Genomic DNA, 25,071 nt, shown 5'->3' with positions numbered 1-25,071 from the left:
AACCTGATATCAAACAGCAAGGGGCATGTCAAATTCATCAACATTCCATTAATGAGGCGAGGAACTCTTAATGGTAAACCAACAGCTGAGTAACAGGATGACAGTACAACAGTAGGTAGAGAATCAAGGCGCTGAGGTCAAAGCATTGAGCCAACACCCACCTGGGATGGGGTATAAAAGGCCTGGCAGGGAAAGGGGTTGTCACACTCAGTGGCTCGGCCTTCACAGCTGCTCTGAAGCTCCTGTGCTACCTCAGCCCACACCATGACCTCCTGCTACATCAGCTCATCCCGCTGTCTGGGCAGCACTCAGATGCCCGAAGCTGCAAATGTCTGCGGTTCCTGCATTGACGTTGGGGGCCAGCCTGGGGCAGAGGCCAAGGCTGCCTCCCTGTGCCTGTCTGCCACCCTGGCACATGCCAACAGGATGCCTGTGGGGACAACTCCTCTGGGCCGACCCAGCCTCTGTGTGCCCTATAGCTGCCAAACCGCTTGCCCCTTGCCAGGGACCCGCGACATTCCCGGCAACATCGGAGTGTGTGAGAACTATGGGGAAGGCGCCCCGAACGGCCACGAGAAGGTGACCATGCAGTTCCTGAACGACCGCCTGGCCAACTACCTGGAGAAGGTGCGTCAGCTGGAGCGGGAGAACGCGGAGCTGGAGACCAAGATCCGAGAGTCGAGCAAATGCCACGAGTCCAGCGTGTGTCCAGACTACCAGTCGTACTTCCGGACCATCGAGGAGCTCCAGCAGAAGGTGAGGTCTGAAGTAGCCTGGGGTATGCTGGGTCTGAGGAAGGTGGAAGGGCATGGCAGTCAAAGGGCCATTGAAGACTCAAGGGTGTTTGTGCTCTTGGGTTCTCTTGAGCATGAGCGTAGATGTCACCCATAGAGCTGGAGCCCAGAGTATGATGTTTTGTGCATGAACTGTCTTCCTGGTTTTCCACAGATCCTGTGCAGCAAGGCTGAGAATACCAGGCTGGTAACTCAAATTGACAATGCTAAGCTGGCTGCCGATGACTTTAGAATCAAGTAAGTAGGGCTGGAAGAAGGCTCAGAGTGACTCCTCTTCTGTTTTATTTCTAGGTGCCCATCATGGTACTGGCCCAAAGTAGATGTTAAAAAGTGGTTACTGACTAGAACCTAGAAATGGTTGAAAGTGAACAAAAGCATTGAAACAAAATGAGGAAGAATCATCTAGATGGGTCAGGTCCTATGTCATTTTCTCCCCATCTAGAAGATAAGAAGGTTTTGTGTTATAGCCAGAAACAAAATCAAATCATTGCAAGAATAAACTTTCAGTTCATTGGTCATTGACAGATTCACTGACTCTTCGCTAAATTTATGAGTGGGAAGAATTGTCACTATAGCTTTTTGGTATCAAGAGTTGCAATTGAATGAATGAGAAAGGCATAAAAATCATCTGAAATAATTAATCCAAGGGGTAAACTAGAAAACTGTAGGTCCAGAAGGCTTACTTTCAAGCTACTCTTTTTCCTAGCTAAATGACTCCTTTATAGCAGAATGAATACTGCGTTAATTTGACGACTTAGGGTGAATCCATGTATCTACTATTAACCAAGATATACAATCCTGGATACTCCATTTATTCTCTCTGAGCCAGTTTCCCATGTAGTTCCATCCAGTGGGCATAATGATATTTCTTCCAACAATGAGTTCTGTAGGTACAGGATCCAACACAGTGAATGTTGATTAACCAAGGGAATGAGGGTCCAAGTTGGTGAAGGAAATGGAAACTGGGGGCAGCTAAAAGGGGTTGTCCTTGTCATCCTGCTGACCTTTCATCTCCTGTCCTGGAAGGCACGAGAGTGAGCTGTCCCTACGCCAGGTGGTGGAGGCGGACATGTGTGGGATGCACAAGCTCCTGGATGACCTGAGCCTGGCCAAGGCTGACCTGGAGGCCCAGCAGGAGTCCCTGAAGGAGGAGATGCTCTGCCTCAAGAGCAACCACGAGCAGGTCTGGGCTTGGGGCTGCAGACCCATGGGAGAGGGCACTGAGCAGAGAAGGGAGCACCGCCCACCCTGTGGCTGTAGGATTAGAAGCCAGGCTCAGTTGGCATCAGGATGAGGGGTTGATCTGGGTGTGGGAGTCAGGCTGACTCTGTAGGACGTAGCAGAGGTGGTGGGGCCGGCGGAGGGGTTCCTTGTCTCTAAAGGTTTGCCTTGTGAATTTAAGAAGGCGACCCACTGGGCTCTTCCCAGTGGATTCTGGACAAGATCTTTCACATCGTGCACAAGTGGGCTCACCCCTCATGCTGCTCGTCAGAGAAGGGGTTCAGGTGCCATCTGCTCTGTCCAAAGCCCTTTCCTCACTCAGAGTGTTGGTCCTTCTGTGCCCACAGGAAGTCCACATCCTGAGGGGCCAGCTGGGAGACAAGCTCCAGATTAAGCTGGACGCGGAGCCCACCGTGGACCTGAGCAGGGTGCTGGACGAGATGCGGTGCCACTACGAGGCCATGATGCAGACCGGCCGCAATGACGTGGAGCAGTGGTTCCAAGATCAGGTGAGGGTGCCGCCTCGGAATAGGGAGGGCCCCCCGGCTTCCACCTGGGCACGGAGGTGATGTGATGTCTGTGTGCACTTGTGCTTCAGTCCGAGAGCATCAGCAAGCAGGACATGTCCTGCTCCAAGGAGCTGCAGTGCTGCCAGTCGGAGATCCTGGAGCTGAGGCGCACGGTGAACGCTCTGGAGGTGGAGCTTCAGGCCCAGCACAGCCTGGTACGGTCTTCTGCCCTCACCGTGCTGCTGGTGCCACGGGCCACGGCCTGGCAGCAGCGTGTCTTAGAAGTCCCACTCATCAGTCCCACTAACAATCAGAACTCAGGGGCTGGGTCCCTCTCTCCCTGGGGGAGATGCCTCGCCATCAAGGTTGGTTTGACCCCCAAAACTGGTTCTTTAAAAAGCCAACTCCACTTCCTTTACAATAAAGGGTGGCGATTCAGGCTCTCATTCTACAAGACGTCACTGGGTGTCTACTTGGTCAGGTACTGGGAATACAGGGATGAACACTTCCTCCAGGTAGAATTTTGTGAAAAGTCGTGGTGATATGGGCAGCGATTTCTCCAGAGTTCTGGGCATGTCCTATGACATGGTGAGGTTGGCCATGATTCCTACTGCTGAATTCTGGGACACCTCGGTCTCTTACCCGGTTATTTGCCACTACAGAAGGACTGTCTGCAGAACTCCCTGTGTGAGTCGGATGCACGCTTCGGCACCGAGCTGGCCCAGATGCAGATCCTGATCCGCGACGTGGAGGAGCAGCTGTCTGAGATCCGGGCTGACCTGGAGCGGCAGAACCAGGAGTACCAGGTGCTGCTGGACGTCAAGGCCCGGCTGGAGAGTGAGATTGCCACGTACCGGAAACTTCTGGAGAGCGAGGATTGCAAGTACGTGTGATCGAGTCAATTTTTCACCAAGGCACATACCTGACTATAAAGCAGTTCCTCACAGATAACTGACATGGTTGTGGAAGGAGATCTCAGCACGGAGAGCAAGCCTCCCTGTCCACACTGGCTTAGTGATGCACTCAACTCTCCTGGTGTATGTGGATTGCACTGTGGATTGACTGTTACATAAACTATAGCTGGTTCCTAAGCCAAGTCCCCCTAGAGGACTCTTGGACACGGAGAGACACAGATGGCACTGGAAGAGGAACTACTCACACAGATTTCATTGCATTCTGTGACTTGGTGGCAGACTTGTCTTTTGTCCATTTTGGTCTTGCCTCCCGTGCATCACTGAGACATCTTTGTACTCCCTGTTTCTAACTCTTTCTCTCTCTCTCTCTCTCCCTGCAGACTCCCCATCAATCCCTGCTCTACGGCTGCTGCCTGTGTCCTTCGTCCAAGCTGTGTCCCAGCCACCTGCCCTCTCTAAGCAAGTGGCCTCGGCGCTGAGAAGTGATTCTGAAGGTCTGAGTGCTGGTGCAGGAGGTCAAGGCTGGTTGTACCCAGGCTAGGATTGCCTTCACCTGCTCATTAGCCTTCCTTCCAGGAAGACTGAACTCACTGGAGGCATGTTCACTGAATCAGAGCATAACAGAAACTTCTAAGCCATGGCTCCCTGTGTGTCCCCACACTGCATCCGCCCCCCCGCCCCCATCCAATGCTATCATTGTCTTTCACTTAAGCTATCATTTGATCCCAGTACCTCTTCTGGGATTTGCCTTCTAGTCCCATGCTTCAGAGTCTCCTAAGATGTAATTGGGTTCCTGTATGAAACGGTCAATAAATCTCCTTCCCGTATTAAGTGCTACGTTTCTCGTGCTTGGCAATGTATACGGTGTGATAAACAACTCTGGCCCTCAAGACCTTGGGTGATCCTTGGCCCCGACATGTCTTGTCACTGCCAGGATCTTCCACTGGGGCACTGGGGTCTTAGCCTCTGGATGAAGGCCCTTTGCTGTCATTCGATTTACCTTGCCCATCGATCTCTATGGGCTGGTGAAAGGAAGACATGTTGGTTGCCAAGGTTGAATTCCTTCAGAACAGCTCAGAACTAACATGTCCCTGCCGTGCTTTTGGCATCTTTAGCGTCTTGGTATTTTGTCCAAGAGCAAACTCACACAACTTAGAGTTCCAATCTAGCCAAAGGGAGGTCATGCTGAGAACTGCCCTGGCCAGGTTGCCAAGTTTTTATTTTTTATTTTTCTCTCATTCAAACTGGCTCCTGTGTGGAGGCACAGAATTACTACCTGCTCTCTTAGCTTGGGTACTCAGGACAGTTGTCTGGGTCCTGGGCATATTTCCCTCCCAAGAGAGGTGTCCTTGTCTATTTGCTGTTGCCTTTGGAGTGCTGAAGGTGAGGAGCACAGTAGGCATGAGTCTGCCTCTTGGACATGGCTCTGACCCAGGCCCAGGTGGGTCACAGTCAGACATGGTGGAAGACCACCCAAGAGATGATGTGCCTTCTTTGCTGTGCTACTCAATTTAGCTTCTGGAATGTGCTGAGCATGCCCAGAAGAATGAAGCTCTCAGGTTTCGGCTCACCTGCGGAGCCTGGTCCCAAGATCAATGCAAATTCGGATCTTCTGCCTAGTAGCACAGTATGGTGGGAAGGGCACTTGCTCTGGAGTTGGGCAGATCTGGGCTCAAATGCCACCCTTTGTGACACCAGTTAAGTCGCCGGGCCATGACACTCTCTTGAGACTTACTCTTCAGTTGTAAGGTTAGAAAGATTCTATTTTCCTTCACCGTTGCTAAGGGATAATCCATACAATGCTCCTGGCACAGAGAAGATGGGTATTGGTTTATGGGGCTCCCTGGGAACCGGCAGGGATAATCTTTCCCTCTTAGAAGGAAAGAGGGACTAAGGAGGTGGTAGCAAAACCCATTAGCAGTATCAGGGGCCATGTATTTCTGAGTTGGTGGCCTAGAAGTTTGACCACCCTCCTTGTCCACTTATAAGCAATAAATAAATAATAAAATCAATCACTGTTGTTATCGGAGCTTAGTTTTTCACTCCAAGTGTCCTAACCAACATTAAAAAAAAAGCATTCTTTGGGCTGTCAGAGGACAAAAATGTCCAAATGTCCAGTGGGCTCTGTGGGCTTTCTTCTAACAAATACCTCACAAGAATCGTATGTTTTAAGGAGTAGCCATAGGTTTTCATGCAACAGCGCCATGAAAATCGGGCCTTGTCCCCCTGCTAGCCTGACCAGGCTAAGTGTGGGACTCCCGAAGCTCCTGGGTGTGGCAAGAAAGGCAATTCAGATGCAGGATGGGTGCTGCAGGCAAGGGAGGCTGGCAGGTGTCTATCCAGCCTGGCCCAGGGCACCTGGACAGGGAGGTTTTACCCTCATCGGTAATTATGGCCTGAGGGCTCAGGGCGCCCTCTGGTGCCCAAACCCGGGCACTCACAGAGTGACTCCCATCTCTGCACCTTCCCCTCGGCGGCGCTCTGGCCCCTACATCTCGCTATCCTCCCAGATTGGACCGACAGCCTAGATGCACTATTAGGCTTTGCTGTGGTCACAATAATTTCAACCAGGTTGACTGATTATTTTTCTTCCCCTGAGACTCTGACTTGGGACCGGATCCGGTTCTGAGCCACCTAGTAAAGTACTGAGCCCATTGGTTTTCGGATTACCACTCCTGCACTACCAGTGTGCTGGTTTGTAATATTTCCTTCCAGGCTTCACCTATGACACCAGGCAGGCCTCTGCAGGCCCCTGTACTCATTTCCTGTTTTGTTTTGTTTGTTTTTCACTCAAATGCCATTTCTCCCAAATGCCAGGAAAGTGGAAGGAGTAAGGGTGGCCCGCTGCCGTCCTCAGGGGCAGATGCTGCCGTCACTGAGCGAGCTCGGGGGAAGGGCCCACACTTCTGCTCCCGGAAGCCAAGAATATCGAGGTGGGATTCTGGACTTTCCGGAACAGGAGCATTTTTTATTTAGGCACCAATTTTCGTGTGTTGTGGTCCACGATGTATGATACCTAAGGCTCCACCTCATCACACCCGCATCATCCTCCTTACAAAGAACGAAATCAAATTCGCCCCTTCTGAGGACCACTTATAATAATCTTCACGAGCTCATCTTGTCTTTGTCTTTCTCCACCTAATTTAGTGTTTCTCAACTTTTTTCTCATCCATGCCTTCTCATTTGACACATATTAAAAAAAAGCCCTCTGGGGCTCCTGGGTGGCTCAGTCGGTTGAGCGTCCGACTTTGGCTCAGGGCATGATCTCGCAGTTCATGAGTTCGAGCCCCACATCCAGCTCTGTGCTGACAGCTCGGAGCCTGGAGCCTGCTTTGGAGTCTGTGTCTCCCCCTCTCTCTGCCCCTGCCCCACTCATGCTCTGTCTCTCTCTGTCTCTCAAAAATGAATAAATGTTAAAAAAAAATCCCTCACTTTGGGGTGCCTGGGTGGTTCAGGTGCTTAAGTGTCCGACTTCTGCTCAGGTCATGACCTTGTGGTTTGCAAGTTTGAGCCTGACATCGGGCTGTCTGCTGTCAGTGCAGAGCCCTCTTTGGGTCCTCTTCTCCCTCTCTCCCTGCCCCTCCTCCACTTGTGTTCTCTCTCTCTCTCTCTCTCTCTCTCTCAAAAATAAACATTTTTTTTCAAAGATAAGTGTTAAAAAAAGAAATCCCTCACTTGTCACTTAATGTTGTTTTAGCTTTCAAAAATATAAATACGGAACTCAATCATGGCCAAAAGCTCATTTCAAATACAGGTTGTATTTGTTTTTAAGTGACACTCCCTCTAGCCAAATTATCTTCCTTGCCACCTCCCCTCTAGTGGGGGGCGGGGGGAGGAGGGAACCCTCCTTTTGAGAATTGCTGCCCTGTTCAGGTATGAGCCTCTGGGCTAACTCAACAGCCCTACCTGCTTGCCAGGTGTAAGAAGAAAACTTAGCGGCTCAGGAGAGTTTCTCAGTGAGTTCAAGCAATTCAAGTCTTGGATCTCCTGGTGGACAGTCCCACTTGGCTATATTTCAGATTCTCCAAACTTCAATTCAGCCTCTCCCCCTTGAGCCTACTCTTTGCCTTGACTTCCTGGCTCCCTTTCCCAGCACATTATTGTTCCAGGAGCCCAGGGACCGCAAGAGCACTTTTGGTGTCCCTCCTTCCTTTGACCACCATATACAGCAAATCACTCAGCCTTGTGGACTCTTTCGTCAGAATCTTCTTATAACACCTCTGCCTCCCATCTCTTCCTACCTGTCGGCACTGCTGGGGGCGGGATTTGGATTCCATCATGTGCTGCCCGGGGTCTCGTAAGGGCCTTCTCCTCTTCTGTCTGCCCCGTCTCTGCTGTGCCACATTTATGCCACACACACCACCAGCCTTTCACTCGCTTGCTTAATGGTTCCGGAGTGTGCATTTTGTATCAGGCGCTGCAGTACTTACTAGAGAGCCCACAAAATCGAGATTCAGCGCTCCCATCCCAGGGGTGCTTACTGGGTACTACTTTTCCTAAACTGCTACTTTGGTCATCTCTCTTGTCTGCCCAAAACTTTCCAGAGGACTCTGTTCTGTCTCCCCATATATTTCTAGCTCTTTGGACGAGGGTGCAGCCCAGAGGAGGACGGCACCTGTTTGTTGCATGAACGGAGTGGATGGAATGGGTGTCTGGGCTCCTGGCTGGGAGCCGCAGCTTGGGCTTGAGCGTCTGGCCGACCTGAGCTAATGTTTCACGGACTTCCTCTTCTACTTTTGTGAGCTCAGACAGGTTACCTAACCACTCTGAGCTTTTTCTTATTCTACAGTGGTACATTGGTAACTACTTTTCAGTGTGGTTGAAAGGATTAAAGCATCAGGTACAATACGGTGTAGCACATAGTAGGTGGTCAAATGTGATAGTTCGTATCAACTCTGGATATATAGGGGTGTGTGTGTGTGTGTGAGAGAGAGAGAGAGAGAGAGAGAGAGAGAGATGAAATCCTGTGTAAGTGCCAAGCCAGAATCCCAGCACCTAGTAATGTTAAAGTGTATCACTTCACTTGACCTTCATCTGTCCTCTACAGACACTGTTTCATGTGGGCTTATCCACTGGTTTAACAAATACTGTATGGGTTTCCCCTTTTGTCCCTCCCTTCTCCGGTCTTAGATGTCCTTGCAAAACAAACCTCTATGAAGAAGAGTAAACCAGGAAGAAAGCAAACAGAACTTGCTTATTATATTGAGGAAAACATATGCTCACGTATCTGAAATGTGCCCCAACATCGGTGCACAAATGTTCCGCAAAAATACCATTTTGCTACATTGTGCTTCGTTTACATAGGATGACAACCACCATGAGGCTCCTCTTTCCCGGAGAGCAGAAGTCCTGTTCTCAAAGTGTGCTCCCCAGATCCCCAGAGTCAGTATCACCCGGGAACTTGTTAGCAATGCAGACTCTCGCGCCTGACTCCAAACCTACTGAATCAGAAACTCTGGCGCGGAGCCTGGCAATCTGCATTTTTGCAAGCCCGCTGGATGATTCTGATGTGGCCTGAAGTTTGAGAATCACCTGTGTAGAAGTTACGAAGATATAAGGCGACCACATTTTTAGCGTAAATGAGCACACATTTCAGTTTCATAGGGTTTAAAAATGCGGTTTGACTCTGCAAGGTGTACATTTTTGTGTCATTCAAGGTGGTTTCTTTCCAGGAGGGCCTCTGTTGGCTGCACACTTACATTCCCAAGCTTGCACCCCTGCTTCTCCAGAGCCCACCACACGTGTCTCTGCTTCTGAGTGTGTACCTGTGCTTCCCTCTTTTTTCTAGAAAATCCTCTCTCTCCTTCCTCTGCCTGTCCAAATCTTACCTATCTTTGAAGCTCCAGATAAAGTCTCTTTGATGTCCGCCCCTCACCCCAGCTCTCTCTGTGACTTCTCTTTCTTCTGAGTGACATGACCTATTTCTCCTTCTGCTCTGCGATTTTTGCGATGGGAATTTGATTCAGCCCTGAGGTCCTCATGGCGCCTTGAGAGGGCTTTGAATATTGGAGAGTATACGAATACTGGATCCCTCGGAGTAGCTCACTGGGACAAGTTCACGGATGGTGGTGAACCCTGCCTTGGTGAATACTGCCCATATCTCTACAAGGAGTAGTTAAGAGGGAGTGTCCTCATGGGTCTCGCTGATCGTATATGGGACCGGCTGGTGGCTGGGTGGGTATCATGGGTGAAGAGTTGGTGGCACCAGCACACTCCACACAAGATTCCTGAGCAAGAAGATTTGCTGGGCCATCTGCTGGCAGCCTCTTAATTCCTGCTCATCCAAAATTCCATTCTAGAGCCTTCACTTAAGAGTGGTAGAGACTCCGTGGAAAGTATTCGGAGGGATGTACTCCGGATGGTGAGGGGGATCAGAACCATTTGTCATGAAGAGCTGCAGGTCAGCCATTGTGGCAGAATGATTGGATTTATCCTGCATGGGACACCATGGATAGAGCTAGAAAGTAAATTAAAGGACAGACTCTTTGACTTACTTGCTAACATACCACCAGCATGCAGCATCAGAGCCTGTCTGGCAGAGAATGGGTACTCACTCAATATTTGTTGAATGAATGAAGAAGAAACGAAAGCAATGGACATAAATAGCATGGAGGTAGATAGGTTTCTGCAGAAAGGACTTTCTAATAGTCCCCTATATTGTAAGCCCCTGAAGACAAAGCTGGCTGCTATTTATCTCTTGACCCCAGTATCTTGCACAAAGCCTGGGAAACTGTGGGCCACAGGGGCCCAGTTGGCCAATGATGGGATAGACCTTCTGGAGAGCGGTGGACTGGATGCTGAGTTGGGAGGTTATCGGAAGGGATTCAATGCCAAAGGCCCCTAGACTAGAGGACTTTGAGATCCCTTTCGGCTCAGATTCCATGTTTTAGAGCCACCTAAAACACGTACTGCTGCTTCAAGGGCCGTCCTGGTGAATGCATTCATCTTCGGAATGGGGTCAAAGCGTCTTCATTAGCATAGCCTGGAAGCTGGCAGGCTGCCCTTTTCCAGGGCTTACTGAACAACCGGCCACTGACTTATTTAGGAATAGAGGAGGCCATAAACCTTCTGATGCTCTGAGTGTGTCTGAAGATTAAGGAAATTTAAATTTATTCTAGAGTCTGCTAAGTAATGGACAATCAAGGTACGTGCATTTCTTTGAAATGTACGAAGTTTCAAAAGATGAAAGATCAAAGTTCTTGAGTGTGTATCTTCTTAAACAAGGTGAAGAGGGAGTCTGTCGGTGGGATGACCAGTGTCTTACAAGGGAAGATGCCAGAAAAGAGGGGGAGGTGCCTGAGAACAGACACCATAAAGTGCTAATCACTGCCTGCCTTAATTAGTCTATAGACTCTAATACGCAAAAACATAATTTTATTTCTTGGGATCAGAGATTACCCCGTTTCATTCATGATTTTTTTTCCCACTTCCAAAACTACTTATCTGTTTCACGCCTGCACAGGGAAAGTTTTAATTCCCACATCAGTTTGATAGGTTGTATTTTCGTCTTAATTCAGTTTAAAATTTTTTTTTTTCAACGTTTATTTATTTTTGGGACAGAGAGAGACAGAGCATGAACGGGGGAGGGGCAGAGAGAGAGGGAGACACAGAATCGGAAACAGGCTCCAGGCTCTGAGCCATCAGCCCAGAGCCTGACGCGGGGCTCGAACTCCCGGACCGCGAGATCGTGACCTGGCTGAAGTCGGACGCTTAACCGACTGTGCCACCCAGGCGCCCCTTAATTCAGTTTAAAATACTTTAATTTCTCATTTGATGTCTCCCTTGACCCATGGGTAATTAAAAAGTGTCTATTCAGTTTCCAAACACCAAAATCAATTTGGAAGTTAGGTTTCTTTTTCATTGTTCTGGCCCGGTGTTGTTCTCCAATGTTTATACAGGAAACTTTCATCTCTCTTCTGTTAACTTTGCTTCGAAAGGAGCGTGGATATTTATTTTCCCTCATATTTGAGGAGAGTCAGCTTTCATGGGCAGATTCCTACCTTTGATTTACCTTTACCTGAAGACTATATATGGGATGGTCCTGGCATTCAAGGCTTCCCACAACCTGGACTAAATGCAACTTTCCAGTGCCGGCAAATGTGTGTTCATTATAAGCATCAGCATAGCTAGACTATTTTCCATTTCCCAGACTTGTTTGATTCTGTTCATTTTGGTCTCTATGAGAAATGCTGTCTCCCTCAACCCCTCCTGGAAACCATTATCAGAAACACAGTTTAAATGTTCCCTGTTCCATGAAGTCTTTCTGGTCACTCAGTGTTTTCTCTTCCTAAAATCTATGCAACTTTTTTTTTTTTTTTAACACCCTCTCTTATTGCCTTTATAATATTAATGTCATTTACTTTCTTATTCCTCTTACTAAAAATCTAACCCCTTCCCTCCAAGCAAGCTAAGCCATGTCCCACATTGGACACTCCATACACATCCGCTGAAACAAACTAATTGTGATTTTTCTTTCCTCAATGTGCCTGATTACTATCTTAGACTTTGCCATGATGGGAACATTTGGAGGCAGGAAAAGAATATAGAATGGGAGAGACTTTGGGGGGATATTGGGAGTCTCTGGGTCTTGATGGTCTCACAGAGATAAGCTGACTGAGGGGAAAGGGACATAAACCACAGAATGCGGGCCACTTGGAGAAGACCTCGTTTTCTCTGTATTCTAGGACCCTGCAGTGAGGGGGAAGCTTCCTGTGTGGGTGAAGGCCTCTTTCATGAGCTCATTAACTCTTTATGAGAGACAAAATCACTGACTAATAGAGTGATTGTATGAGAATCAATATAAATATTAATGAGGAAAATGCCTATTTTCTTGCACCAACACCCACTACAAGCCTATATAAGTTCTGGAGGAGAAGGAAGGCTTCATCTTCAAGCAAATCCAACTGCGGGCAAAGCACGAGCCTGGCCTGTACACCATGACTTCTACTCATTGTGATTCTCTCCTCAGTGGACAGGTTTCGGAGCCCACGGCTGCCTCCCTGTGCCTCTCCGCCACCCTGGCACATGCCAACCGGGTGCGTGTGGGGACAACTCCTCTGGGCCGACCCAGCCTTTGTGTGCCCTACAGCTGCCAAACCGCTTGCCCCTTGCCAGGGACCCGCGACATTCCCGGCAACATCGGAGTGTGTGAGAACTATGGGGAAGGCGCCCCGATTGGCCACGAGAAGGTGACCATGCAGTTCCTGAACGACCGCCTGGCCAACTACCTGGAGAAGGTGCGTCAGCTGGAGCGGGAGAACGCGGAGCTGGAGACCAAGATCCGAGAGTCAAGCAAATGCCACGAGTCCAGCGTGTGTCCAGACTACCAGTCGTACTTCCGGACCATCGAGGAGCTCCAGCAGAAGGTGAGGTCTGTGGTGCTCCAGGTCAGGGGTTGGTAAACTATGGCCCCATTTGGCCTACTGACTGATTTTGTAAATAAAGTTTTATTGGTACACAGCCATGCTCATTCATTAATGTATTGTATATGGCTGCTTTTGTGCTATAATGGCAGAGTTGAGTAGTTGTGACAGAGATTCATGGCCTTCAAAGCCTTAAATATTTACTGTTTTGCCCTTTTCAGAAAAAGATTACTGATACTTGCACAGAATTTTGAGGGCCTGGATTGACAGTGGAAACAGCCATAGCTGAAATTTTTCTTTCTTTCTTTCTCTTTCTTTCTTTCTTTCTTTCTTTCTTTCTTTCTTTCTTCTTTTTTCTATCTCTTTCTTTCTCTCTCTCTTTCTTTCTTTCTTCTTTTTTATTTCTTTCTTTCTTCCTTTTTCTTTCTTTCTTGTTGATTGTGGGAAGAGAATCTCTTGAGTGGAGGTGAATGGGAATATGTAAAAGACGAGATGTAGGATTTGGCTCTCTAGGATTTATGTTTACTTAGTCTCAGTCCTTACAAATCTAACATTGTAGTTGCAAAAGCAGTGCAACGTAATTTCTGGCATGGCACAAGGTAGAATGTTGTAATGTCCTTCATGAGCCAGTATATGGCCATTCAGTAGCATTGGTCTCTTCTGCATATCTGCTGTCCCTTTTGTAGGTCAATGCAATACTTCTTAAGAGCCTACATCTTAGTTTTGGAGATGGGGAGACAAAGAATGTCAGAACAGGGGCCAAAAAACCTGGCTAGATTCACAGAAGACCTTTGGGGAGGTTGGCCAACCAACATGAGGGACTTCTTAAGAACAGGTTCCCTGGGGCGCCTGGGTGGCTCAGTCGGTTAAGCGTCTGGCGTTGGCTCAGGTCACGATCTTGCAGTTTGTGGGTTCGAGCCCCATGTTGGGCTCTGTGCTGACAGCTCAGAGCCTGGAGCCTGCTTTGGATTCTGTGTCTCCCTCTCTCTGCCCCTTCCTTGCTCATGCTCTGTCTCTCTCTGTCTCTCAAAAATAAATAAACATTAAAAAATTATGTATAGAAAAAAAGAACAGGTCCCCCTTTATGTAAACCTTTCATATCCAGCCCATTGTTCTGTGGCCTAGATTTCAGATCTTGTTTATATCAGGGGAAGCATCACAGCTGGAGAAATAAAATTGAGTCTCTGTCAAATGTTCGGTTTGCTACTCCTTTCTATCTCCCAGTTCCTTTGGCCGTACGCCTTCAGCCTCTGCCAAGCATCTTCTTGCACACCACCCCCCGTCCTGCACCACACCAGGATCTCTTACGTGTTGGGAGTTTGCGCTGTCCCAAGGTGATGCTGTGAATCTTAGCCAATGGAACGTCTTTTGACCTGAGGCCATTGATGGTTCTGGAGGTAGTGAATTACTGAGCCTGCTTTCTCTCCCCAGATCCTGTGCATCAAATCTGAGAACAACAGGCTGGTTGTGCAAATAGACAACGCCAAGCTGGCTGCAGATGACTTCAGGACCAAGTGAGTTGGGGTAGGGCACGCAGAGGGAGGAGCCAGGGGCCTCCCTGACTTCTTCGGTCTTGTGATGCAGCCGGCATCAGAGATGTAATTGACCAAGATCCCAGACCGACAGTTACAGCAGGAGAAAACACAGAGCCTTATGCCTGAGACTTTGAAAGAACACCCACCCTGCTCCTCAGTTGTTTCGCTTTTACAGTTCACAACTGTTGAGAAGGCATCATCCACTTGCTGCTACTGTTGCAAGAACCTGGGGAGGCAGGCAGAGCAGTGGTGGCCTCATCTTTGTGAGGATACAGAAGCACAGGGCCCTGAAGCGACCTGCTTGAAGTCACGTGGCTCCTGAGTGCTAGAACTGGAGCTTGGTCCCGCATTCCCTACCCCGAGGCCATTTCCTACCAAATTCTGATGCCTCCGGGAGGATGTTTCCACACTGCAGCCCGACCAATTTGTAAGCACTAGTAACTCATGACAGAAATCATGCTTCAGTCTATGATGGGAAGCATGTGAAGATCAAAAGGTTTATGCCACCTGAGAAGGTCCAACCTGGGAATAGGAAGGGGCATTGTGTTTTACTCTTTTTTTTTTTTTTTTTTTTTTTTTTCAGGGCCCTGTAGAAGTCTCACTCCTCTGGAGCTAAAGAAAGCCATTTCCATCCTCCTATTTTGGCATTTGGCTTCTAATCCGAGAGAGAACCCAGGTTCTGTCTCAGTAGGGGACGGGAACGAGGAGGGTCTGCAGGGGTCACCTGGCGTGGCAACTGTCTGGTGTGATTCGGCTGCCTCCCCTTTGGCCACCAGCCCACCCTGGCACTCTCAGTACCGGCCACTCTGCCAGGCTTGTCCTAGGTGCTCAGGGTCACATGCGTGGGGAACACCCATTGCTGGCAGGGCTGGGCATGTAGCCACATAGGAAATGCCGACTGCCAGTGTCCTGGGGCCCCTCTGCTCTCTAACCTCGATTTCTGTACATGCCCTGCTAAAGGTACCAGACGGAGCACTCCCTCCGCCAGCTGGGGGAGGCCGACATCTGCGGCCTGCGCAGGGCCCTGGACGACCTCACACTCGCCAAGTGTGACCTGGAGGCGCAGCTGGAGTCCCTGAAGGAGGAGCTGCTCTGCCTGAAGAAGAACCACGAGCAGGTGCATGGCCTTTTGCGTGAGACTTTCTGGGGGGGGGGGGGATTCACGCTCATTTGGGGGAAGAAATGAAGCTCTTCGTCCTGCTCAGGATGGAAGTTCTGTAGGCTCTGCCTCATGGTTAAGCCTCACGAGCTACAGAGGTGAGCTCCTGCTTTGGTGGGGGCCCGCTCTTCCTCCACAGCCTCTACGAGTTGTGGGGCTGGTGCCGTAGGTGACTCTTCCTCGGAGGGGCACAGGGAAATCACTGGGGGGCGGGGGAGGGACAGGAAGTGGGGGACGAGGCTTTGGGTGGAGGGCAGTGGGGGGGTCCCACGAATGGGATGTCCTCCTCCTGTGCCCACAGGAAGTCCACATCCTGAGGGGCCAGCTGGGGGACAAGCTCCAGATTAAGTTGGACGCGGAGCCCACCGTGGACCTGAGCAGGGTGCTGGACGAGATGCGGTGCCACTATGAGGCCATGATGCAGACCGGCCGCAACGACGTGGAGCAGTGGTTCCGAGATCAGGTGAGGGCGCCGCCTCGGAGCAGGGAGGGCCCCCCGGCTTCCACCTGGGCAGGGGGGTGATGTGATGTCTCTGTGCCCTTGTGCTTCAGTGCGAGAGCATCAGCAAGCAGGACATGTCCTGCTCCGAGGAGCTGCAGTGCTGCCAGTCGGAGATCCTGGAGCTGAGGCGCACAGTGAACGCCCTGGAGGTGGAGCTTCAGGCCCAGCACACACTGGTGAGCCCCTCTGTACGCCTGGCAGACCCGGCTTGGCTCCCACGCCCAAGGGCACTTCCGGGTCAGGACGTGCCTCCCTTGAATACAGACCAGGACACGGCTCAAACCTCGACTTTCTCATAGATGTGGAGGCTGAGGGCATGAACATTCACCCAGGGGAGGGAGGCTCTGCAAACTTCTCCTGAGGGTCTCCAGTGATGAGCAATAGCACGATGATGTTCGTTCTTCCAGCTGACGGCCTGCTAATGGGACCCAGAATGTTCTCTGGGCCTGGGCAGTGCCTTGGGGTGTCAAGGTCTTACCGAAGAGGCTGAGGGCTGCGTTCCGTGACTTCCCACCTGCTTCCCCCTTTCGTGTTACAGAAGGACTGTCTGCAGAACTCCCTGTGTGAGTCGGATGCACGCTTCGGCACCGAGCTGGCCCAGATGCAGATCCTGATCCGCGACGTGGAGGAGCAGCTGTCTGAGATCCGGGCTGACCTGGAGCGGCAGAACCAGGAGTACCAGGTGCTGCTGGACGTCAAGGCCCGGCTGGAGGGCGAGATCAACACGTACCGGAAACTTCTGGAGAGCGAGGATCGCAAGTACGTGCCCTGACGTTCGTGTCAATGTCGGGTGTGAAAGCAGAGACCTCTCATGGGAGTGATTTGAAAGGAGGAGCGGCATTGCCGACCACATCTCTGGGGACAGACTTGGTACCCGGTAAACCTGGTGAGCTGCCTGGATGTGGAGGAGGGCCCGTGGGAACTTTTCGGCTCACGCCTTCCATTTTGCTGACCACGTTCCCAGATGCCAGTCACTGCCACGGGGGAGGGGGAGAGGTGCTGACATACTGGAGAGCTCCGTGCATTTAGGTTTTGCTAAACTCCCTGGAGGAAGTATTCCGGTAACAGGGAATCTTCATACTCAACGTTAAAATATATCGCTAAGGGCACTTGCAGCCATTGTCTCATTTTGTCCTTCCATTGCACTGTGAGAAAGGTAAGGGGGCTACACACTCCCCTTTAAGCAACAAAGGACAAGGCTACGGGCTGTGTGTAAATCTGGAGGGCAGCTGACGCCCAGCCTGCTCTCGCCCGGCCAGCCTTTCTGCCTTTCTCCGCCGTGTTCCTTCGCCTGTGGCAGGAAGCTCAGGTTTTGCACGTGGCCCCCTGAGCTCCCGTCCCAGCTCCACAGTGGGCTCCAACCACATCACTACCCTGTCTTTAGGCCCGGCAGGACCTCTGAGCTCTAAAATCCCCTTTGGCGTTTCCGATGCTAAAGCGCATACTTTTTGTCTTTCATGCCCCCGTCTCACGCCAATGTTTGAAACACCTTTTCTTTCTCCGTAGGCTGCCTTGCAACCCTTGTGCAACCCCGGCCTCCAGGACGCCCTGCCCGGCCCCTGTGGCCTCTGGGCCCTGCTCTCCCTGCCTTTCCGGGCCTCCTCCTCCTCGGGCCTCCTGTGCCTCCCGCTCATCGTCTCGATGCTGACGTTCCCCTCAGCTTGAGGGATCGGGGGATGGGGAATGTCTGCAGCCCCGCCGGCCCCCTTCTGCGGGCCTGCCCCCTCCCCCAGCCCCTACCCTCCCGGGTCTTGCCCCCTCAGCCTGGCCCGGCTGCAGACTGACGACGCCAGGCAGCGCTTCTCTGCCGATGGGCTGTCCGGTCCGGCGGCTCAGCCCTCGCCCCTGGATTTGTGCTTCCTCTCTCCTCTCTTCTGTGGCCTCACAGTCTGAGATGTGGTAGGGAAACTTTTTGCTAATAAACTTCAGTTCCGCAGCATGAAGAGCCCAGGGCCTGTGGCCAAGGTCTCCACGCCGTGCCAAGAGGTGTCCTGGAGCCCGCTGATGGAAGCAGGGGCTGGGGCTCCCTCACCGGAGGGCTTCTGGGAGATGGCAAAGCCAGCAAGGACCGCAGTTGAAAACAGGACTGCGGCAGAATGGCACAGTTGAGAGACACCCAGCTGTATCTGGGTATCTAAAGCCTGATTCACAGAGCTTTAAAATACACACAACAGATATCGCCCCTCGCCTTCCACCTCTTGTCAGGATGAAGCCTCTGGTCCTTGTGCAAAGGAAAAGCTCAGGTTGGAGGTTCTGCCCAGACCCCCTAGAAGACTCCATTTAAAGTTAGCTTTTGTGCTCACGTGCCCATGGGGAGCATGCCCTTGGTGAGGCTTTATGGATCTTGGGATGCAGCGTCCCACACAAACCCTGCAAAGAGGGGAGCGGCGGGTGGCTGAATCAAGACTTGAACTCTGGTTTCTTTGAATCAGGCCCAAACCCTGCACTCTGAAAGCTTTGAAAGGAAAAAGATTAAACACGAGGGCATTTAGGGTGGCGGATCTAAGAGTGGAGTCCCCCAGTTTACTTGGGGACTTTTAGGAAAGGCAAATTTTTGGACCCCACCTCAGACTTTCTGAATAAGCAGTCTGGTTTATTGAGCCTTCCAGATGATTCTATGTATACTCAAATTTGAGAACCACTGGGTTAGGGGGTTTTTTTTGGGACTGAGCCCCTTACAGGCCAGATATATCCCAGGAGGAGTTGGCCACGGGCTCCTGATTGAGCCCATGTGTGAGGAAGGCTTCATCCGATCAAGATCGTGACTTTCCCCTCCATGCTGTGAAATGCTGAATGTGTTAAATGATGGCAATTTCTGAGCCTGTTAGGCTATCAGTTGGGAAAAGGCCAAACTGACCCATCCAAGCTCCCCCACAGGCTTTCCACCAGAAAGCCCTTGGGCAGCTGCCTGGCTTGGGTCTTCTGGGCAGTAGACACATGAACCAGAAGCTCCATGTTTAGGCAACCATGGACGGGAACAGCGTGTCTCCAGAAAGCAGTGTCAGAGCTGGCCAAAGTTGGTAAGCAGTGAGCTCCCCATCACTGGAGGCATTCAAACAGGGCCCTCACAGCCACCTTGTGGGGACGTTGAGAGGTTACTCAGGTATCTGATGGGGCTGGATGAGATGGTTGCAGAGGGTCTTCTAGCCCCAAATTCTATGACTTCCTGCGGTCTAGGTCTTATTCATCAGTGAGATTATAGATGTTAAAGTGGAGCTGGTTCTTATCTTCCCTCTGCTGCCTGAGCAATTTGCATCAGAGTAGCCTGTTGAGAAATTTACAAAGTCCAGCCCATCTCAGTGCAGAAGGGACCACAGTCCCAAGCCCCAAGGGCCGAGAGATCTTAAGCCAGGGGCTGGTTGGTGTGCCTCCAACTGCTCTCAAGTCCAGAATCCTACCTGTTGGCCACTGTGTGGACAGGACTGATTTGCCTGGGAGACATCAGGACTTCCATCATAGGGAATCTGGAAGGGTCAGAGGTGGTCACACCCTTTCCTCCCTTCCCCTCTACTGGGCCTCTGCTCTTTCTCCCAAGTTGTACAGCATACAGGTGACACATCTCTGAGGGTAGGTCCCAATAAGAAAAAAAACCAGTCTTGATAAGTCTTAATTTAGCACCTGGCCCAAATGCCTTCACCACTTCCTTTGTACTTAAATAGCTCCTTTCATCCAATAAGTTCAAAGCTGTCTAACAAAATAAATCCACTTATTCCTGCATCAAGACAGGGTAGGTAAGCATTGTTCTTCCCTTTTAAGGAGAGGGAGAGGAGGTGAGTCATTGAGGGACTGAGTGGTTGAGGGATTCGTCAGGTGACATGAAATGAGTCAGTGATGCCCCAGGTAATTGACCTGTGTTTGTTAAGTTCACATCCCTGTCATTTATAATTAAAAGATGAGCTTTGATGAGACATTGTTGGTGTGTGTGTGTATGTGGTGTGTATGTGTGTGTGAAGTGGTTTGGGTTCCTGGGAACAAATACTGGGTGGAGGGATCACTATGCTTGGGGAAGTGTGAAGAGCTTCCCTGGAGACCAAACAGTCCCTCGTTACCACCATCACCACCACCATCAGCACTGAAGCTCACATTCATCCAGCTCTTTCCATGAACTGCACACCGATCTAAGTTACAGATACATTTAAGCATATAGACTCATATAATCCCCATTTTGGAGTGACAAACCATGGCTCAGAGAGGGTAAGTAACATGCCCAGGGTCACACAGCTGGTAGGTGGTGAAGCCAGGATTCAGATCCAAGCAGTCTACCTCCAGCAATTGTGCTGCTAACCCCTGTGCTTCACGGAAGCCAAGTTTCTGGTTGGGTTGTGTCTGCAGGATGACAGAACCATAATCACCCCATTGTCTCGATTGCTTTTCCTTGAGGGAAACGAGAGAGAGTGTTTAAGCTAGAGGAGCCACTGTTGAGAATTTCTGCCACAAAGGGCGGTGCAAGAGATAAAAGGGGCAGCGCATTTCAAAATAGCCTGAGAACCCTGGCAATTGTAATGACTGGGAATCACTAAAGAAGGTCAACTCACCCCCTGCCATTGCTAAAAACACTCTGTCTACTGGGGAAGAAGAGAAGAGAAACAGGCAAACTTGCTTGTATGTCTGTTCCTTTACCACCATTAAAGCTCACTTTCACCCAGGCTGTCCAATTTGAAATCCCCCAAACTCCTGGGAGATGCAGAGCAGGCTCCACAGTCCCCATTTTGCAGGGAGAGAAGTTCGGGGTTAGGGAGGGAAATGAGCCAAGGAGTCTCACAGGTGGTCTCTCACTCAAGCCCACCACCTGGCCCTGCACCCAACTGCGAAGGGCTTTGCTAGTGGTACATCTGCATAAAACTGCCCGTTCGGACCCGCTGTCTGATGTTGGGGTGAGGTGGGTCACAGGGATCTTACAGGACCTGGGAGTTTCCCCAGGGAGAATTTTCTTGGTGTTTACTCCCATCCTACAGCGTCCTCACCCAACCCCATTTCAGACAGAGTGCTTCTGGGTTTTGGCTGTCCCCTGGCCTTCTCCAGCCCAGGCTTCCCATTTATGCTGGATTTTGTACCGAAAGTCTCTTGCTTGCCTCTCCCTTATCCCTGCCTGGTTGCCGGATCCCAAACACATGCCTCGGTCATCCACACGGGCCCCCAAAGGTCCCCCGGCCGAGATGCCTGTGCCCTGCAGTAGATGCCTCTCGTCCCCTGGGTGGCAGACTTGTGTTGTGCTCACCAGTAGGTTCACACATCACCTCCATTTCCCTCCCCGAATCTCAGGCCCTTTGACACTTCCTCTTTCACTTGCTTGCTTTAGCATTGCCTCTCTTCTTTCTGTGTCCTCGGAAGCCACTTCCATCTGCTTGGAAACTCACCCCAAAATCATGGAGCCTCTGTGGGGGCAGGCACACCACTCAACTGTGGTCTCCCAAGCAACAAGAACCAAATATCAAAAAAACCCTAATGACCAGGCCCAGTGGAAGAAAGGGTCTTAAAGGGATTAGGGTTCGATTGAGGCCACTTGTTTGAATTCTACTTCTGAGTCGCCTCACTACCAAGTCTCCTTCGGGATACAGATAAATAACCTGAAATGGCCTCATTCCTCCTCTTGGGGCAGAGAATCAGAAAATGGTCCAAATGGCCCAACCGGAGGTTGGGGCAGGAACAGGTATGGGAAGAACTGGAGGGAGAAGGAAGAAACTCTTGGAGGGAAGGGCCCAATTATATCTCCTACATTAAAGTTCGTTGTGGGCCTGCCTGTCCGCTCCGCAGGACCGAGGGCTCACAGAGGACGGTACCGTGTCATCTCCCCACTGTCCCCGTGTCCCCATCCTCAGTTCTGGGGCTGTGCCAGGCACTTGGCAGATGTTCAGTAAATGACAGCCGCCCTTGATGTCGTATATGCAGTCTCTTAGTTACGTTAAATACACACATATTTCCAGATACGTCCATCTCACACCTCTTAAATATCTCACCTCCTGACTTTCTTGTTGCTTTTGATATATTTTGGGGGGACCCATATTAGCCTGAATTGCTCACAAAAACACAATCCTTTACCAGAGCTATGATTCTTCTGTTTCAAGGTAGCCCCGTGCCCAGCACGGAGAAGCCGCGCGATAAATGTTTTGAATAAAATTTATCTAAATAAAGAAAGTGGGGTTGATAGTCCCTTGACCACTCAATTTCTCTTTGAACGAATACAATTTGCGGATATTTCAATTAGGAAATCAAGACAGTACACGAAGTCTGCTCCCAACCTGTGTGAAGTCTTGAAGACCTTACAACGCCCACGTCCCCTTTCCCCACTAGTTCAAAAAGCAAATTCACCCAAGGCTACTGATATTTTGAAAACACTGCAAGACAGAGGCTAGATTTACAAGGGACGGCAACATTATGTCCACTCACCTGTCACTCCATCTGTGGCCCCGGCCATTTCACCTGTGGGGCAACCAGCAGGGGAAAAAAGGAATCTCCGCTTGTAACCTGTACTTTCCTGTGTCTCTGTGTGGCTGCTGATTGGCCGTGACCCGAAGCCAGTACAGGTATGATCTCCTCTGCTCCTTTCTCCGTTTCTCCTGTCCACACTCCGTACTCATTCAGGAACAGGTAACGTTGTCCCCTTTTGACCTTATGCTGCCTGGTATAGGCAACGCTGTATTTCTCAGCCACAAACAAATCTCAGACTGCATCATGGAGGTGATGCTCTGGTCTGGGCACCTTGGAAAATGTTACTGCGTTTGGAGGCCTCAGAGGCTGTGGTCCCGTGTCTGTAGATCTTTCCTGAATCATCTCGATTTATATCATGCAGGACACTCGGCAGGGTGGGCCAGTCTTCTGACTGTAGATTTGGGTTGCATTGGCTACTTCTCAGCTTTGTATTCTCCGGGATCACTCACTGGAAGGTGGGCTAGCTTTGTCTGAGCAGCATGAGCCCGTGTGGTTCCGAGGATTCTTCTGGTTTTCTCCTTGCCTCTTCTGTGTGTTCTTATCTCTTAGTCAACATCGTGCTCTCAGTTTCCATTCCCCTGATCTCTTGGCACTCTATGCAAATTCTAGTTTTGGTGTTTTTGTTGTTGTTGTTGTTGTCGACCCAATTCTTGAATCTTCTCGTACTTACAAGCTAAACCCTCTTCTTGGACCAAAGCTCCCATGAGGCTGCACTGGTCAATCAATGGATGCGACCAAAAAGCTTGAAGAGGTGCTGCCATTGGTCTGTGCTCAGGCGCAAGTCTCCATGGATAGGGAGGGAGGCAGGATTGGGGAACAGCTTCAGGCTGGAAAGCCAGGGCTCTGGAGCAGGCTGACAAGAGTCAGGAAGCAGGAGGCCTGTGCTGTGCCCTATGGGTAAATGTTCATCAGTCTGATCGATAGGCGTTTCCATCTGTCCCAAGCCCAGCCGAAGTGAGAAAGGAGCTCCTTACACCTAGACTTGCGTCCTGCCTCTGGAAAGTCTCTGTAATGCCTGCCTCAGGACCCACCTATTTCTGCCCCTTTAATTGCCTTGGAGGAAAACAAAGAAATTTTGGTTTTATTATAAGTCCGGGGCTTCTTTGTAGTGTGGTGGGACTTTCCGTCAGAATAGCATTATAATAAGCGGCGAAATAATGACCTTGGAGGGGGTAGATGAAGGACCTTTTATCTGAGACCCAAGCGCCATGCCACATGAATCTCATCATGAAAGCTTGGTGGGGGGAAGGACTCCAATAACCTGTCAATAAAACTGCCACTCTGGCTGGCAGCCAAAGCCACAGTGGAAGTTGAGATGCTGCTACCCGAGATGCGGGTGGTACCCCCATGGTGCCTATAATTATGCAACCTTTATATAGTCAGAACTTTGGCCACCCCCTTCCTCAGACCTTCTGGTGCCTTCCCTCAGCTCCCAAATCAACCCTGCATGACTCCAAACTTGCTTTGCCAAATCTTCTCCTTCTTCTATGCCTGAGCAGTTTCTGTCTCGGTGCCCAAGTCTTTGGACTCAATGACACCACCACGGAGCCCTCCTTGGTACCTTTTAATGCTTGGTTCTCAAACCAGATTGCGTGTAACCCAGTAAGGCCGGAGATGGGAGCCCAGGACAGGATGGGTGTATGTTGATTTTGCTCAGAGGATGGGGCCAAACCTTAGAAAGTTTAACTGGAAATTGTAAAACTGTTTGTTTGTTTGTTTTTAATGTTAAAGCCCACATAGGTATACGATGGAATATAAGGCCTATTCACATGAGGTTTTAAGATGAACTTCAAAGTTTTCATGCTTGAGGAGGCTCCTTCGGGTGCTCTCTTGACTTTCTCGATTATCTGCTCACCTTAGTCTAATACAATGGACATTTCGATGGTAAGGTGTCATAAGAAATGCCTTTTTCCTGTCCACATCTGCCTGAGATGCTTTTTCTGGGTAGTTTAAATACACGTATATGGGTCTCTCAGCCCTCCTTCCAAATGATCTCTTCCTCCAGAGCCTTCCCTGTTCTTAAGCTAATTGTCAGAGCCTCTTCCTTTAAAAATTCCTCTACAGTCCCTGCACATGATATATAGGTGGCATTCCCCAAAAAGCTGCCCATTCTTTTCAGCCATGACCGGACTCAGTCCTTATCCACCCCAAGGCTTCCAAGGCTTGGGATGCTGCAGCATAGAAGAATTCTTCTCTGAAAGCAGATAGAAAGGGAGTTCACTGCAACTTCTGCTTTGACTCAATCCCAGTCCCTCCCTAGAAATGCCAGGTGGGCCAGGAAATGAGTCTGAATATGGGTTTACAGGATCACACAAGACAGAGGAATGTCATTGGATGGACCAACTCCCTATTAACAAGGGCAGATACCTGCACCAGACTGTGTGGCCTCTTTCAAGATCTACCACAAAACTCTGACTTTATGGGTATACCTCCTGAAGAGGAGTCCTGACTTAGCAAGAAGCCCAAGTAAAGAATTTTATGGGATAAGGGACTCTTCTGAGGAAGGCAAATAACAGACTGACTGAGGGAAGGGCATTTGAAAACCAGTGAAGACATAGAAAGAAAAAAGACATTACATACCACGTCCACACCCTCTGCGGAGGGAATATAAGTGCTTCCCAGAGGAAGGAAATCCACAAGCTCCCT

At 50.2% G+C, this 25,071-nt stretch overlaps 2 protein-coding genes across 2 annotated transcripts; both read left to right on the top strand.

Moving 5' to 3' along the window:
- The first annotated feature begins 264 nt into the window (after nt 1-264).
- Nucleotides 265-3,897, top strand: LOC124522146 (keratin, type I cuticular Ha8-like). The gene is made up of 7 exons (XM_047093392.1): nt 265-756; nt 949-1,031; nt 1,821-1,977; nt 2,363-2,524; nt 2,614-2,739; nt 3,187-3,407; nt 3,819-3,897. The coding sequence occupies exons 1-7, from the start codon at nt 265-267 to the stop codon at nt 3,895-3,897; spliced, it is 1,320 nt and encodes a 439-aa protein (XP_046949348.1).
- An 8,477-nt stretch (nt 3,898-12,374) lies between these two features.
- On the top strand, nt 12,375-17,644 carry LOC124522147 (keratin, type I cuticular Ha8-like). The gene is made up of 7 exons (XM_047093393.1): nt 12,375-12,803; nt 14,232-14,314; nt 15,296-15,452; nt 15,796-15,957; nt 16,047-16,172; nt 16,535-16,755; nt 17,503-17,644. The coding sequence occupies exons 1-7, from the start codon at nt 12,375-12,377 to the stop codon at nt 17,642-17,644; spliced, it is 1,320 nt and encodes a 439-aa protein (XP_046949349.1).
- The last annotated feature ends 7,427 nt before the right edge of the window (nt 17,645-25,071 follow it).

The sequence above is a fragment of the Lynx rufus genome, unplaced genomic scaffold (assembly GCF_022079265.1).
Source record: "Lynx rufus isolate CCGP_SWC_20201006 ecotype Redwood Valley unplaced genomic scaffold, mLynRuf1.p SCAF_34, whole genome shotgun sequence".
In the NCBI taxonomy this organism is placed as follows: Eukaryota; Metazoa; Chordata; class Mammalia; order Carnivora; family Felidae; genus Lynx; species Lynx rufus.
The sequence above is the reverse complement of the archived record's forward strand: the minus strand, read 5'-3'. Positions and strand labels throughout refer to the sequence as shown.